The following is a 17,383-nucleotide window of genomic DNA, read 5'->3' on the forward strand; positions in this document are numbered from 1 at the left end:
GGGGGGTTGGGGGCTAGATGGGCAGCGTGGGAGAGGGGATAGATGAGCAACTTTATAAAGATTTTGAACCCCCTCACCACTAATCTATACTTTTGGGTGTTGTGAAGGGAATTCAAAATATAATATGTTGTGGTACAAATTAAATTGGATTTTGCCTTATGTATACAGTGTAATTTTTCATAGATGAAGAGTCGGGTAAACCCTCTTCCGCACCAGACAGGGAATAACTGATGTTATGTATTGATTGTTCCCTATTAAATGTGTAATATTAAGGGATCCTAAATTATCATTAATTTATATACAATTGATAATTTGTATATTTATATGTACGCCGCATGTCTTAAAATTTAAAGATCCGTTAGACTTACGCCCCATGTCTTAGGGCTTACGCCTCGCCTCGTCAGAGGTAAAACGTCTCGCCTCACGCCCCTGCCTTTTAAAACATTGAGTGTGAGTAAATAAGTTTATAACATATATAGTATAATAGGTAAAAATCTCTTTTTTTGAAAAAATCTCCATTATCAAATTGGTTGCCATTAATTGACCTCTCCTTATCGATCGACGTCGTCTGCTTCTTATTGACTGTTAATAATTGCTATAAATATACTTTGTATATGATATTTATTGGTATTCCAAAGCTTTATAAATAGTAAGGGAATCATGTTCACTGTCTGGGTAAACCTGAATACAACTTTCGTCATTCACTTTCTTAGTTTTTAAGCCAAGTTACAAAGCCTAAGCCACACTACTTTGCATTTGGCTAAGAGCCAAGAACTGGTAATTAAAAGGTATGTTCCTATTATCCTTTATCAAGGTCAATTCATATAATAGTACAGTTTTGCATACGAGTATATATAGTATCATATTGCTATATTTTGCTCATACATTAAAAAGTTACAACTGGCATATGGTCTAACATCCACATACTTTAAGAAATGTGAATAATCCACTTTTAGTACGTAGTAACTCAATGGATCTATTTGGGGATCCATCCTGACGATAGAAACATACTCGTATCAGGTGTTTACACCAACCAATAAATATACATATTTTTACAGAGATGGTTATTACTGAACGTTAGTGACCTTCATGCTGTTGCTCTAAGCTTTCGATTACTTAGGCAACATGGTTATTATGTTTCACCTGGTAACTTCCTCCTATATACTCGACATTATGCAATGAGTTTAAGTTGTCGGTGCAAGAATATATTAACAAAATTTGATCACTTAGGTAATTATAGCTAGTAATTTTCTATAATGAGTATTTATTGCTAATTTAAAATTAACGATAAATAATCAACTATAATAAGTTTAGCTACAATGATAGTGCAAATAAGTTTTATATTTATGCAATAATTACTCAAGCTTGTTTGCTCATCCGGAGCCTAGTCCTTTTTCGAATAAGATTTTAATTAACTTTTATATATTGACAATATAAAAATATTTCGGAGCAGAAGTTTTTAGGAAGTTCACTGACGACCAAGTAAATTACAAGAAAGCATTGGTTAGCGACGTGCAAGGATTGTTGAGCTTGTATGAGGCAGCACAATTCAGAGTACACAATGAAAAAATACTAGACGAAGCAGTTAATTTCACCACCACTCATTTAAAGCTATTGTTGCCTACATTGAGCAGTTCTCGCGCGATGAATGTGAACGATGCACTAAAGTATCCAATCAATAATACTATAGTAAGGGTAGGAACGAGGAAATACATTTCATTTTACCAAGAAGATGAATCACACAATGAAGTGTTACTACATTTTGCTAAATTGGACTTCAACATCTTACAAAGGTTGCATAAAAAGGAGCTATGTGATATCACAAGGTAAATGGCAAGCTAGACATTCACTAACCTAACTTTACAAAATTTAACTTCTATTCACTGACAGTGTAAGCAATTTTTATAATATACTTTACATTTTAGGTGGTGGAAAGAATCGGAAATCGCGCAGGCACTACCTTTTGCAAGAGACAGAGTGGTTGAGTTATACTTCTGGAATTTAGGTGTATACTTTGAGCCTCAATATAGTGTTGCCAGAAAAATACTAACCAAAGTGTTATGCTTCTGTTCTATTATGGATGACACTTACGATACATATGGAACACTAGATGAACTTACTCTCCTCACAAAGGCAATTGAAAGGTAATTACTCTTTAATTTTCTCACATCAATAGCTTACAACTTCTTTATAATTTTTACATTTGGGAAAAATATTAGGTAGAGAAAATAAGAACTTATCAATTCTTTTTTGCATTGTAAAATATAATTTGATTGGATATAATGTGATATTTGACATATATATGTAGGTGGAACATTGATGCTTCAGAAGAGTTACCGCCATATATGAAGCTCTCTTATCGTGCTCTTCTAGATGTTTACAACGAAGTGGAGATAGAATTGGCAAATCATGATAATAAGTCATTTCGAGTCAAATATTCCATAACTGAGGTAATAAAATAATGAACAACTTCGGAGATGGATGTAAAAATGAAAATTTGATGGTTTCGAACTCTTAAGTTCCTAGCATTTAATTCAATGGACTTTGAAATTATGAATTTAAAATTTAATATTTGTTAAATTTTTAGTAAACCTTTCACATATATATTTGCGTTCTGCATTAAATTACGTCTATATTCAGTTGAACGCATTGAACCAAATTCCATAAACTTTCAGATGAAAAAGCTGTTGAAGGCTTACTTTCAAGAGGCCAAATGGTATCATGGGATGAATGTCCCAACAATGGAGGAGTATGTGAAGAATGGGATTCCCTCGAGCACTTACCTATTACTTGCCACTACTTCTTGGTTAGGCATGGGAGAGGTAGCAATCAAGGAGGCATTTGATTGGATATCAACTGAACCTATAATTCTTGTCGCTTCGTGTATAATTGCAAGATTACTCAATGATCTTGTAACACATGAGGTATCGATATTTATTGGTGTAATCCTTGAATATATGTAAATAGGATCATACTTGTATATATATGTATATATAGTATAAATAATTTTTATATATTAGTATAGTTTAACATGTAGCTGAAGTTATCTTCTTAAGTGACATATTAGTGTACTAGAAGTAAGAGTTCAAGAAAATTAGTGTACGCGTCAATAATAGCTCAAGGATTAGGATGTAGAATTTAATCCGGAGTAATGTTTCCTCTTATACTTAACTTTTTTCCAAATTATATTATGGATGCAGATAGAATTGGAAAGAGGAGATGTAGCTTCAGGTATCGAATGTTACATGAACGAATATGGTGTCACAAAGGAAGAAGCATACGTGGAAATTAAGAAAATAATAGAGAATCGTTGGAAGGATTTGAATCGAGAATGCCTAAAACCTACCGCCGTGCCAAGGATTTTGCTCATGCCAGTGCTCAACCTTACGAGGGTGGCGGAGTTCTTTTATAAAGATGAAGATGCTTATACATTTTCCAAATATAACTTGAAAGACGTCGTCTCTATGGTGCTAATTGATCCTATCGCAATATGAGAACTTTACTTTATAGCTTGATGTTTCTTGGGCTGCGTCCAAACTAGAGTTGTCTCTATATTGTTAATTAGATGCTCCGACTATATACATGATTTGAGTAAGTTATGGTTGTTTGGATGGTTGTTACCTATGGTATTATATTGTGTTGTTACTTTAAATACAATGTTAATTTGTTTTGATTGTTATTTAAATTCTATTGTATTGTATCGTTAAATTCATCGTTACGTGTACTGTGAATACCTAATTTTTTCTTACTTCTAATTCTCCTACAAATACTAATATTTGGATGAGTTTTAGTTATTTGTGCATTTTTAATTGCATTTTTTCTTTATTAAAAATACCAAAAATATTTATCACCTTTTATTTGTGTATTTTAGTTTGCATCTTTAAATTATATATACTGAAAAAGATTTTATTTCTACTTTTACATTTTTTTAGGACTAAAGAAGACTATTAATTTCATTAGAGGAAAAAAGGGTTTGGACTAGTGTATTTTAATTAAAAGTGTGCCAAAATTGGCCCAAAATTTGAGCCCAATTCGGCCATACCCTGTCACGACCCAAACCCCGCTCCGATCGTGATGGCGCCTCTCGTGAAGACAAGGCCAGCCAGACCATTTCGGAACACCACTTCTAAGCAGTTAAACAGTTCAAATATGATTTAAGGATATTAATTAAAGAAATTACAACCCAACACAGCCCTAATCGGGGTGTCACAAGTCACGAGCAACTACTAGAATATGACTACCACTACAAGTCTGAAATATACAAATAGGAATGATAAAACAAAGGAAGAACATGCGGTGCTGCGAACGCTGGCAGTCACCTCGCTAATCTCCATTAACTTAGCCTCTGATCAGCTCAAAGCCCGCTACCGGGTGACAAATACCTGCATCTGCACACGAGGTGCAGGGAGGAAAGTGAGTACTCCAACTCAGTGAGTAATAAAGGTAAATAACAACTGAGCAGTAAGAAATCACGTAAAGCAACCAACATGCTGCATAGAAGCAACGTACAATCCTTTGAGAAAAACAGTGAAGCTGTGAAATCTTTGGAAATCTCTTGGCTCAGTTTTAAATCTCTTTTTAAAATGATCTTTCCAACAGTTACGAAATGATTTCAAACAGTTAGTGCAGATAAGCACAGAAAAACCACCCCTAGGGCACAAATATCACAATATAACAGGTAAAAAGGGCAAGTAAATATGCAAGATGAGCACACAAAAGTTCGCCCCTCGGGCAATATTTCAAAACAGTACCAGCCCCTCGGGCTCACTCTCAGAAACACTCTCCGCCCCTCGGGCTCTCTCTCTCAGATCCCTCTCGGAACAGTATCATATAGAAACCGCTGCGGCGTGGGGCCCGATCCACATATCGCTGCGGCGTGCAACCCATTCCATATCTCGCTGCGGCGTGCAGCCCGATCCATATGGGTACCCGCGCTCACTGTGGGGGTGCAGACTCCGGAGGGGCTCCTACAGCCCAAGCGCTATATCACTGTTGCGTGCAGCCCGATCCTATATATATATATATATATATAGGCGTGCAACCCGATCCATAATATAAAACCCTCATATCCAGGCCCTTGGCCTCATATCACTCAGTGTATCCTCACATCCGGCCCACGGCCACACTCAGTCAGAATATCATCACAAGCCCCTCGGCATTAGTAATACAGTAGTTCTCAGCCCAAATTATCATTTAAAATATCATTTAAGAATCAAATCTGAGTAAAAGTGGCTGAGTTGTAAAATAGTGGAGCAACAGTATGACTGAGTTCAAGTAATAAGTCAAGACAATGAGGGAACACTAATAATAATCCCCGAAGGATTCAAATAGTAAGCACGAAGCCCAAATATGGCAATCAGCCCAAATCACGATGAAAACAAGTAAATTTCAGTCAAATACGCAGTAAATTCATCAATCGGGACGGAACAAGTCACAATCCCCAACGGTGCTCTACCCCACGCCCACTAACCGGCGTGCAAGTCACCTCAATATAGCACTACGATGTGCAATCCGGGGTTTCAAACTCTCAGGATATCGTTTACAATCATTACTCACCTCAAACCGGCCAAAATCCTAGCTCCCTATGCCCTTGCCTCGCAAATCGACCTGCTCACGCGTCGAATCTTGTCAAAACCACAACGAATACGTTAGAATAGGCTAAGGGAACATAACCAAATCGAAAAGACTCGAAAAATATCGAAATTCACGAAATTGGCAAAACCCGAGCCCCGAGCCCACTTCTCGAAAAATCAAAAAATTAACATCACCGGATTCCTTATCTCGCCACGAGTCTATACATATCAAAATTACCAAAATCGGAGTCCATTTGACCCCTCAAATTCCACTTTGAAATACCAAATTTCCAAGCCCTAGCTTCACCCTCTTTTGATGAATTTCCACAAATTTCCATGTTAATTCTACCATTAAATCATGTATTTAGGCCAAAGAACTCACCTCCAATCACACCTAGTCGAAATCCCCTTCAATTTCCGTCCAAGAGCTCCCACAATGCTCAAAAATGGTGAAAAGTAACTTAAGCTCGCGGAACAAAATGAGCTTTAAAACCCTTCTCTGAACAGTGATTTTCGCATCTGCGGTTCCATTACAGTATTTGCGGCTACCGCTTCTGCGGTTGTAGTTCCGCTTCTGCGCTTCTTCATTAAACCAACGACCGCTTCTGCGGTCCTCTATCCGCATTTGCGGAACCCGCTTCTGCGGTCACTTTTCCGCTTCTGCGGAAACACCCAGGCTTCACCCTTTCGCTTCTGCGACTCTTCTACCGCATCTGCGGCATCGCAGATGCGGCCCCAAGCCCGCACCTGCGGAAGCAGCCAACCTTCCAAGAACGCGCACCTGCGAACCTACCTCTCGCATCTGCGGAACCGCATATGCGGCCCTTCTTCCGCAGATGCGGAAACACCAGATACCAGCAACATTAGTCATAATACATAACACGGGGCAAGTCATGCCCGAGAACTGGCGATCAAAGTGCAAAAGCTCAAAACGACCGGTTGGGTCGTTACATCCTCCCCCACTTAAACACACGTTCGTCCTCGAACGTACTCAGAGTTTGTTCCAGAAGCCAACCAATCGCTGAATAACCTTTGCCATGCATATACCCGGGGGTGATCCCACGTCACCCTATCTCATATAGGCCAGATAGCACATTTTAACTGAAATCACACAATCTAGTCTAGCCCATAAATCATAGAACCACATTGCACCTTTCCGAAAGCATACACAAGATCAGAACCTCACATCTATATTCAGAATATGCCCGAACCAGCTGTAATAACCCATACCTGCACTCTCGGCTGCAATCATATGATATATCACATAACTCAAACACTTGAAACGATAACCTCTATTCACAGCAGCTGCACACAACACTCGAATACCGGTAGCAAACCTCTTATCAACTAAGGTCTTATTCCAACACTTCTATATAGTGCTAATGATAAATGAAACATGCAATAAACCGTAACAATCTCTCAGGTCAACCATTTATGAAGTCACTTCCCTTTGGATAATACCACCGCAGATTTTTCGAGCCGGACCTCGATATATTTCAACAAGCTGAAATCAATTCCGTTCGTATTCATTAATGACCCCAAACGAAAGAGCTGTACCTCAAGCTCATCAGTACCATCACAACACAAAGCTGAGACCTCGTCTCACATTATAGAAATAGAACACATGAATCTCCCCTGAAAGGTCATATTTCCACGTAGCCTCGCTACAATGCGCGATCCTATCCAAACACTGTTACACATGAAACACCTCAAGTCACTATGCTCAAAAATCGACAGCCACACACAACTTGATATCTGGAACCAAAGCAAATCATTACACCCACGGTGCAATAAATAACATATGCCACGCAACCCGATAGGACACCGTCGATACGCCATTCACTAAGCCTCGCTCAATTACTCTTCCCGCTCGAATTCCACTAAGAGACCCCAATTGAACTGCACCATATGTGCCTATAATAAACAAATCCTAGCATCTCGCAACACAGAAAGGTAACTCATAGATCTCACAGATCACTGATAAGCTCGACAACGGTCGAATCAATACCTCCCTCAATAATGCCATTCAGAGCCAATCAATCCGACTCAAGATAGAACACTCACTCACAAGACCCCAAATAAGAAAGGCAATCCTTCCCAGCCGTCCGCTAGGTCTTCAAAATATAAAAATCCCCAATAGGACATAATCCGGCGAACATCGCCACTCAATCCGGGGCATTTCCCGACATAGCCATCCGCGCCATCTTATTGCAATAGTCCAGAATAACACAACACAGAGCAACCAGTCCACACCCCAATATCATATCCAAAACCTAATATACCAAGCAAAGAAAGGTCCACTCGGGCCTCCAAATCTCGGTAGTCACTAAACAGTGCTGATGCATACGATCTACAATCACAACACATCCTAAATATGAGAACTTCCGTCTCCACGTCCATACGGCACATGGATCACCACATCCTATCCCAATTTCGCCGCCCGAATATATATTCCACACCTCTAATACCCAATCATTCCACGTTAGATACTCTCAAATTCCTTTGTGCCATCCAGCAAACTCGAATATTAGCAGTCGATCCAGCCCGAAAGTGCCGTAATACTACTGAAGTGCCATCAACTTAATCACATTGCCCTTTTTATGAAACCTATACTCTTGTCAAATCACTTCCAAATAAGAATACCATTTCCATAATCATCTGAGGCTACCCGCTGCCTAAGAGTGTTATGAACTTCCTTTCAGAAAAAATCTCGATCCTCCACAACGCACCGCATATACCACACCATCCAAGGACAACAGGAAAACTTTTACCTCCCCTCCAAGCCACAGTAGAAATCAACAATAACTTTCCCAATTCCGTTTGCACGAATTAAGACGCCAGGACTGAATCCTTCTATCTAGACCAAGCTAAGCAAGCCATCAAAACCCATGAGCATTGCTGCAAAATACCTGTAAGAACCCATTGCCTCGAACACATACAAAGAATTAATCATATCCTTACCATACCGATTCGGTCTACTATCAAGCTACTCCATCAATCTAAATTTTCTTCCGATTCATCATCAACTTGATGCTCCCTCTTGCTGTAGTACCACAATCTCTCAACCCAGATTCACTACATGAGACCCAAGCATAAAACCACACTGTATAAGACCCATAAGCCGCTGATTACTCTCTCAAATATCCTCAGAAACACCACATTCCAGAATACTTTACTCTAAAGAACTTCTAGCGAATCTAAGTTCGTTACCTTTACTTTCCTGATACTGATACGTAGAATCCCATAATTCACATAGAAATACTACAAGTCTTGACCTCTTCCAATGAAAATGACAGTTTCTAACCATCTACACAACCTTAAGATACCCGATTGTTCCCTGTAGAATCTTGAACACATTAGAACCATTCTCGAAAGTCATTCACTCTTACTCAAACCGCAAATTACCTGACCTAACGAACAGAACCACCCGTGCCTCATTGGCACTCCGATACCGCAAAATGAAGTCCTCATCCCAGTACAACCAAGCAACTTCCTGCTCTATGCGCCGAGCATTTTCCTTTACTCTAGACATAGCTAACTCACTCGCACGCCCCAAACTGGAACTAACATAGCACCTAACCGTGCAACCAACTGCTCACAGCTGACTCCCCCACTTGGCTCGAAGCCATAGATCATGGTACGCTCAATAACTCATAACACTTTTACTCTATTGATGCCACCATACCATAGCAAGATTAAACTCAAATCATTTATAAGTTTGTGAAAGCACAAATCATCCCGTACTGTAACTCTTCTGCAATTCTCGCATTCATTCCTGCAACAGTTAAGCCCACTCTCTTAAGCGGCCCGGAATTCCAAATTTCAACACATACTTTTCACTTGCACATGAGATCTCCTAATATACACATAAGGATCGCACCACTTCAGGACACTTCGCATGAGACGACCCACCTGTTTCGCTTCAATATAACATTTCTGTATACCTTCCACTGCCATACACATTACACAGCCACTTAGTCTTCCTGGGTCTGAACTCATAACGCCACATGAAATGTACTTCACTCCCCAACTAGGAGACACAAAACGATCCTTCACGCGCCCATAACTCGGGCTACCCATCAAATCACAATAGAAATCGAACACTTAATAGTTCATCTATCATCCAACAGACCTTCCTCGTCACTTCCAAGTCACATAGATACATCTCGCAGTACTAATACACTCTTTACATAGCTACCCATCCGTCACTTCCACTAATAAGGACAATACCGAACATATCAGTTCAAAACACTTACTCACACAATCAGCACATCGGTGCTCAAGCCATACGCAAATATCCGGCCTCAAGTCCTCCAGACTTGCCCAACATAAACTCACAGAGATTACATCTCGTCCCTCAATCAGGGAATCAAAAGCCATCAAGGCACATCTGATACTGAACGCTCATGCGCGCATACAAACGCGGGGAAGGAATTTCAAGAGTTTCTTTTCAAGCTGAATCAAGGACGCACGATAAGAATTCAAGAATGTGAAGTTTTCCTAAAGGTTCTGCAGCCTCTCGAGGATAAATACAGATGTCTCCGTACCGATCCGCGAGACTCTACTAAACCCGCTCATGACTCGTGAGACCTAGTAACCTAGGCTCTGAGACCAACTTGTCACGACCCAAACCCCGCTCCGGTCGTGATGGCGCCTCTCGTGAAGAAAAGGCCAGTCAGACCATTTCGGAACACCACTTCTAAGCAGTTAAACAGTTCAAATATGATTTAAGGATATTAATTAACGAAATTACAACCCAACACAGCCCTAATCGGGGTGTCACAAGTCACGAGCAACTACTAGAATATGACTACCACTACAAGTCTGAAATATACAAATAGGACTGATAAAACAAAGGAAGAACATGCGGTGCTGCGAAAGCTGGCAGTCACCTCGCTAATCTCCATTAACTTAGCCTCTGATCAGCTCAAAGCCCGCTACCGGGTGATAAATACCTGCATCTGCACACGAGGTGCAGGGAGTAAAGTGAGTACTCCAACACAGTGAGTAATAAAGGTAAATAACAACTGAGCAGTAAGAAATCACGTAAAGCAACCAACATGTTGTATAGAAGCAGGGTACAATCCTTTGAGAAAAACAGTGAAGCTGTGAAATCTTTGGAAATCTCTTGGCTCAGTTTTAAATATCTTTTTAAAATGATCTTTCCAATAGTTACGAAATGATTTCAAACAGTTAGTGCAGACAAGCACAAAAAAACCGCCCCTCGGGCACAAATGTCACAGTATAGCAGGTAAAAAGGGCAAGTAAATATGCAAGATGAGCACACAAAAGTTTGCCCCTCGGGCAATATCTCAAAACAGTACCAGCCCCTCGGGCTCACTCTCAGAAACACTCTCCGCCCCTCGGCTCTCTCTCTTAGATCACTCTCAAAACAGTATCACATAGTAACCGCTGCGGTGTGCAGCCCGATCCACATATCGCTGCGGCGTGCAGCCCGATCCATATCTCGCTGCNCTCACTCTCAGAAACACTCTCCGCCCCTCGGGCTCTCTCTCTCAGATCCCTCTCGGAACAGTATCATATAGAAATCGCTGCGGCGTGCGGCCCGATCCACATATCGCGGTGTGCAGCCCGATCCATATCTCGCTGCGGCGTATAGCCCGATCCATATGGGTACCCGCGCTCAGTGTGGGGGTGCAGACTCCGGAAGGGCTCCTACAGCCCAAGCGCTATATCGCTGCGGCGTGCAGCCTGATCCAATATATATATATATATATATATATATATATATATATATATATATATATATATATATATATATATATATATATATATCACTCAGGCCCTCGGCCTCATATCACTCAGTGTATCCTCACATCCGGCCCACGGCCACACTCAGTCAGAATATCATCACAAGCTCCTCGGCATTAGTATAACAGTATTTCTCAGCCCAAATTATCATTTAAAATATCATTTAAGACTCAAATCTGAGTAAAAGTGGCTGAGTTGCAAAATAGTGGAGCAACAGTATGACTGAGTTCAAGTAATAAATCAAGACAGTGAGGGAACACTGATAATAATCCCCGAAGGATTCAAATAGTTGGCACGAAGCCCAAATATGGCAATCAGCCCAAATCACGATGAAAACAAGTAAATTTCAGTCAAATACGCAGTAAATTCATTAATCGGGACGGAACAAGTCACAATCCCCAACGGTGCTCTACCCCACGCCCACTAACCGGCGTGGAAGTCACCTCAATATAGCACTAAGATGTGCAATCCGGGGTTTCAAACCCTCAGGATATCATTTACAATCATTACTCACCTCAAACCGGCCAAAATCCTAGCTCGCTATGCCCTTGCCTCGCAAATCGACCTCCTTGCGCGTCGAATCTGGTCAAAACCACAACGAATACGTTACAATAGGCTAAGGGAACATAACCAAATCGAAAAGACTCGATAAATATCGAAATTCACGAAATTTGCAAAACCCGAGCCCCGGGCCCACTTCTCGAAATATCAGAAAGTTAACATCACCGGATTCCTTATCTCGCCACGAGTTTGTACATATCAAAATTACCAAAATCGGAGTCCATTTGTCCCCTCAAATTCCACTTTGAAATACAAAATTTCCAAGCCCTAGCTTCACCCTCTTTTCATGAATTTTCACAAATTTCCATGTTAATTCTACCATTAAATCATGTATTTAGGCCAAAGAACTCACCTCCAATCACACCTAGTTTAAATCCCCTTCAATTTCCGTCCAAGAGCTCCCACAATGCTCAAAAATGGTGAAAATTAACTTAAGCTCGCGGAACAAAATGAGCTTTAAAACCCTTCTCTGAACAGTGATTTTCGCATCTGCGGTTCCATTATCGCATTTGCGGCTACCGCTTCTGTGGTTGTAGTTCCGCTCCTGCGCTTCTTCATTAAACCAAAGACCGCTTCTGCGGTCCTCTATCCGCATTTGCGGAACCCGCTTCTGCGGACACTTGTCTGCTTCTGCGGAAACACCCAGGCTTCACCCTTTCGCTTCTGCGACTCTTCTACCGCATCTGCGGCATCGCAGATGCGGCCCCAAGCCCGCACCTGCGGAAACAGCCAACCTTCCAAGAACGCGCACCTGCGAACCTACCTCTCGCATCTGCGGAATCATCCCGATGGCCATCCGAAATCACCCCGAGGCCCCCGGGACCTCAACCAAAAGCACCAACGCATCTTAATACATTATTCAAACTTGTTCCAATCCTCAAAACACCTCAAACAACACGAAAACCATCAATTCACATCGAATTCAAGCCTAAGTTCTTCTAAAACTTCCGAAACACGCATTTGATCAAAATCCCAACCAAAACACCTCCGAATGACCTGAAATTTTGCACACATATCACAAATCACATAACGAAGCTACAGCAACTCTCGGAATTCCATTCCGATCCTCTGATCAAAATCTCACTGATCGACCGGAAATCGCCAAAATACTAACTTCGCCAATTCAAGCCTAATTCTATACCGGACCTCCAAACCACTTCCGATCACACTCCCAAGTCACAAATCACCTACCGAAGCTAACCAAATCATAAAAACTCCGATCCGATCTCATATACAAATAAGTCAACTCTTGGTCAAACCTTTCAAATTCAAAGCTTTCAACTGAAACTGTTCTTTCAAATTCATTCTTAAATTTTTCCTGAAAACCAAAACCAACGATCTACCTTAGTCATAATACATAACACAGGGCACGTCATGCCCGAGAACTGGCGATCAAAGTGCAAAAGCTCAAAACGACGGGTTGGATCGTTACATACCCGGTCCATTAGGTGGTTGGCCAAGAAAGAGCTCAAAATGACGTAGTTTCATCTTGAAACTACGTCGTTTTGGTTTAAGTGACAAAGACTCAATCTCACCCATCCATTCCCTCATGATCCAATGGTCATTATCTATCCCCCACCCCAGGTATATAAAGCCTAAATCCCCAAGATTTGCCCTATTTTCCCCCTTAATTCCTCTCTTCTTCCTCTTTCTTCTCTCTCTTCTCTCTCCCAGGTCCTCCCCCCGTGCCGCCCAGCGCTGCCCAGCGCCGCCCGTTGGAATTCGCCACTGGCGGCGGCCAACCTCCAATCCACCCCTAAATTTCACCACTTATTCCGCTCAACCTCTTCTCCATGATTCCGAACCCCAAAATTCCATAACCCTTCTCAATCTCCGTAGATCTAAGCTTAACCGAAACCCTAGCCGCCGCCCACCACCCCAAACTCCGAATATTTTACACCACCGGCCTCCTCTTCTCCCCCCCTCTCCATATCTCCAACTCAAAACCTCAAAAAAAACTCACCACCACCGGCAGCCACCCCCACTGCCCGACGTCCGACCACCGCCGCTGGCCGTGCTACTGCCGCCCCTCAACCACCACTGCCTCTCATTTCTCTTTTCAAACCGGCGTCGAGCAAGGTTGTGTTGTTGATATCATTGAAACCGGACTCGGATTCGCCGAAGTTTTTGGTTTCGTTAATATCAACAATAGAAGCTTGCTTGAAGCCGTACCGCTGTCCCGCCATGTCTCGCTGCCCAGTCGTCACTACGCCACCACTGTTCGAACTCAAATTTGGTAAAACTCGAACCTTAATGCTTTCCTTCGTGTTTTGAATTTTCTGTTTCTTTGTCATTTTATCGTAGTTTTTTTTGTGTAGTGTAAATGTTGTTAGCAATCGTTTCGGTTAACTCTCAATCTAATTTCTAATTTTTCATTTCTGTTTTAACTTAATTGTTTATTCTGTTTTGCCTCACAATGGATAGGATTTTTTTTGGCTTTGCGTTAGTCGTTTGAGTATTGATTCTATGAGTAGCATTTCTGATTTTGTTTTTTTTAAGGTTGTAAGTTTCATTAATATCTTCACTGATCAATGCATCATTTGGTTAATCTTAGTCATTAGGTTCTGAGTTTCTCTTTGTTGGTTAATAGTTCGATTAGGCAGTTGTTTCTAGTTACTTGTTTTGATTTGGTTTGAGCAAGTTAGTTTGGTATTGTTGTTGATAAAATCAGAAAAATTAGATGGGTTTGATTATGATTTGTAGTACTAGTAGCTTACTTTTTCTAGTAGGGGTGGCTGAAATGACTTTTGGCTTCTGTTACAGCAGGTTCTCAGGCTGTCCTTTCACCTTTTGGACAGCCTTTGAACAGTGTTTAGCACACAAAGTCAGTCCCTTTTTGGACAGATTTTTGGTGAACCAAAATCTGCCCAAAAAGTGGTTTTCTTTGTCTATTTAAGGGCTTCCCTTTCCTCATTTTTAAGGGGGGGCTCCATCACACATTTTGAAGTTTTGACACACATCCTTAGAGCTGTTTTAAATAGACAAAAGTTGAGAGAAAAATCAGCAGCTAAAAATGCATAATTGTAAGCTGAAATTGTGAGCTTCGTGAAGGTCTCTTAGTGTGAAAACTCTTTCAAAAGATAGTCTTTTAGAACTTAGGTCTGGGCTTCTACTTTAAGACTTTCGGGCTGTTCAAAAGTCCCTCTTACTACTTGTTTCCTTGCTGTTCTGCTGCTGTTTCTGCTCGTTTTTCGCTGTTGCATCATATTTTTGGCTCTTCAGGTAACATTCTAAACATTTGTAATGCAGGTTCCTTTTCTATAATAACAGATGATTGAAAATTCGAGCATGTTCAGATTATATGAGCATTTCCAATAGGGATGGATGTCGAAGCTTAACCTTGAAATCGAATCTGGTGGATGAAGTATTAAATCCATGACTTTATTTAATTCCTTTATTTATTTTTCTTTAGCTTAATAGTTTTCCCTATGTTAGTTTTCAAGCAGTGTTTCCTGGGTAATGGTACTATTTCACTTAAGAATACGAAAGTTATATAAAGACCTTGAAGTAGGCTAATTGACAAAGTATTTTGTTTGAATTAAGTTTATGTTGTTCTTATCACGATAAAGTTTAGAAGATTGCATAAAGGTTTATTTCTTATTACTTTAATGTTTTAGTCATAAAGTTTCTGTTTTGGTTGGGTTTTTTTTTCTGTTATATGAATGTTTGTTGTCCCTAATTTTAGTATTTCTTTACTTAATTACTCTTTAAATGTTGTTTTTGATTTTAATAGTTTTTTTTATATTTTTCTTTTAGTTTTGCTTGATGGAAGAGTAAAAATTCTTGTGACAACAGTATGTGATGCATAATGGGCTTTTTAGTTACTTGTTAAGCTATTGGGCCACAATATTAATTGAAATTAATAGGATTGGGCTAAATGGGTTAACTTGCTAGTCTATTCTTGTTCTGAAAGCAAGCTGGCCCATTTTTCTAAAATCCATAAGCTAGCTCATTTCTCCTTTAACAAGAAGTTGGCCCATCCTCTTTAAAATAGATAGACTTGGTCTAACATTTATTTGCATAATATTTCCAACAATAAGGCTAAAAGTAATGATAAAAAAAATCAGTTTTTTTTTACCAAGTAATTAACTCATTTTCTTTCAATTAATTAATTTATACGCTAGGCAAATAGTAGGCACGCTTTAACTTCACGGAATCGCTTGCGTAGCGTGATGTTCAACATTGAATAAATTAATCAACTAATTCTATACCTTATCCAATAGTTTTAGTTTAATTTATAATTTTATCATTTCTCATGATCGCGGATTCGCTTGCGTAGCGCGATAGTAATTTTTAATAAATTTCAAAATTAATTTCTTCAAGTGTAGTAACCTTTTTTTTAAAGTAATAACGTATTAATAATCCTTGTCCTAACTGCGGATTTGCTTGCGTAGCGCTGTTATGATAAAATTAATAAATTTTGTCTCGATCAGGCATTCGCTCGCGTAGCGTGGTTATGACAACATAATTTATCCAAAAAAAATCATTTTTTTTCTCAATAAATCTAATAATCAAGAAATAAAAGCGGATAGGTAAAACATAAAAATTAAATAAAGCACAGTTTATCCAAAATTAATTCAAGCCAATTTTAGTCAATAAAGTGACCGTGCTAGAACCACGGGACTCGGGGAATGCCTTATACCTTCTCCCCGGTCAACAGAATTCCTTACCCGAACTTTGTTTTCGCGCACCGATAAAAATAGAGTCAAACCTTCCTTTGACTAGGGATTAAAATAAAAGGTGACTTGGAACACCGAAAATCAATTCCAAGTGGCGGCTCTGTAAATAAAATAATCCCTACTCAAAATTGTCACTTCAATTGGAAAAACTCTTTAACCCCCAAATCCATACACATATCTTCTTTTGGGGGGGGGGGGGGGTGAAAAAAGGGGTGTGACAGCTCTGGCGACTCCGCTGGGGAAAACCAGAATTCGAGCTTGTATATGTTGACTTTTTTGGCTTTATTAATTTTGTATATATTGTGATTTATTTGTGCAATGTGCTACCTGTTCGATTTTTACAGTTTTGATATTGTTGAACTGTACATATAAACTGTTTTCTCACGCACCCCCTCTGAGTCTTCTTGAAATTAAAAATTGGGCATTTGCTTGACATAACCTGTTTTATTTGAGATAGCCGGGGTGCTTGTCACCCGGTGAAGGATTTTTAGTCACACATGTTTTAGGCGGGGAGCACCACCAGCAAAGCCGGAAAGCAATGCTACCGGTACGCTGACCCTCCTCGGCTCGAGTTGTCCGCTCGAGTAAGCCAGTCTAGATACCTTCTCTAATAAGATTTAATCCTAGAAGAACAAAACTCACGCCGGATATCTCTAGTAGGTTCGCTTTATTTGTTTCACGTGCATTTGACTTAGCGAAACGCGGCACAGGGGCCGGGTCCGTATAAGACAGGTATCCTCTTTGAGACCATCATGTTCACGTATGTGTTACTTGATACATCATTTGGAAGGCTTACTT

The 17,383-nt window shown here is 40.2% G+C and overlaps 1 protein-coding gene across 1 annotated transcript in view; it reads left to right on the plus strand.

Annotated features, from left to right (window-relative positions):
• The window catches only part of LOC109229925 ((-)-germacrene D synthase-like), a 19,844-nt gene extending 16,238 nt beyond the window's left edge, over positions 1 to 3,606 (plus strand). The window contains exons 3-7 of the mRNA XM_019395468.1: positions 1,454 to 1,826; positions 1,926 to 2,144; positions 2,309 to 2,450; positions 2,676 to 2,924; positions 3,201 to 3,606. Of these exons, the coding sequence (XP_019251013.1) occupies positions 1,454 to 1,826; positions 1,926 to 2,144; positions 2,309 to 2,450; positions 2,676 to 2,924; positions 3,201 to 3,494 (1,277 nt within the window). The 3' untranslated portion in view covers positions 3,495 to 3,606. The remainder of the gene's footprint in view (positions 1 to 1,453; positions 1,827 to 1,925; positions 2,145 to 2,308; positions 2,451 to 2,675; positions 2,925 to 3,200) is intronic.

Source organism: Nicotiana attenuata, chromosome 7, assembly GCF_001879085.1.
Source record: "Nicotiana attenuata strain UT chromosome 7, NIATTr2, whole genome shotgun sequence".
In the NCBI taxonomy this organism is placed as follows: Eukaryota; Viridiplantae; Streptophyta; class Magnoliopsida; order Solanales; family Solanaceae; genus Nicotiana; species Nicotiana attenuata.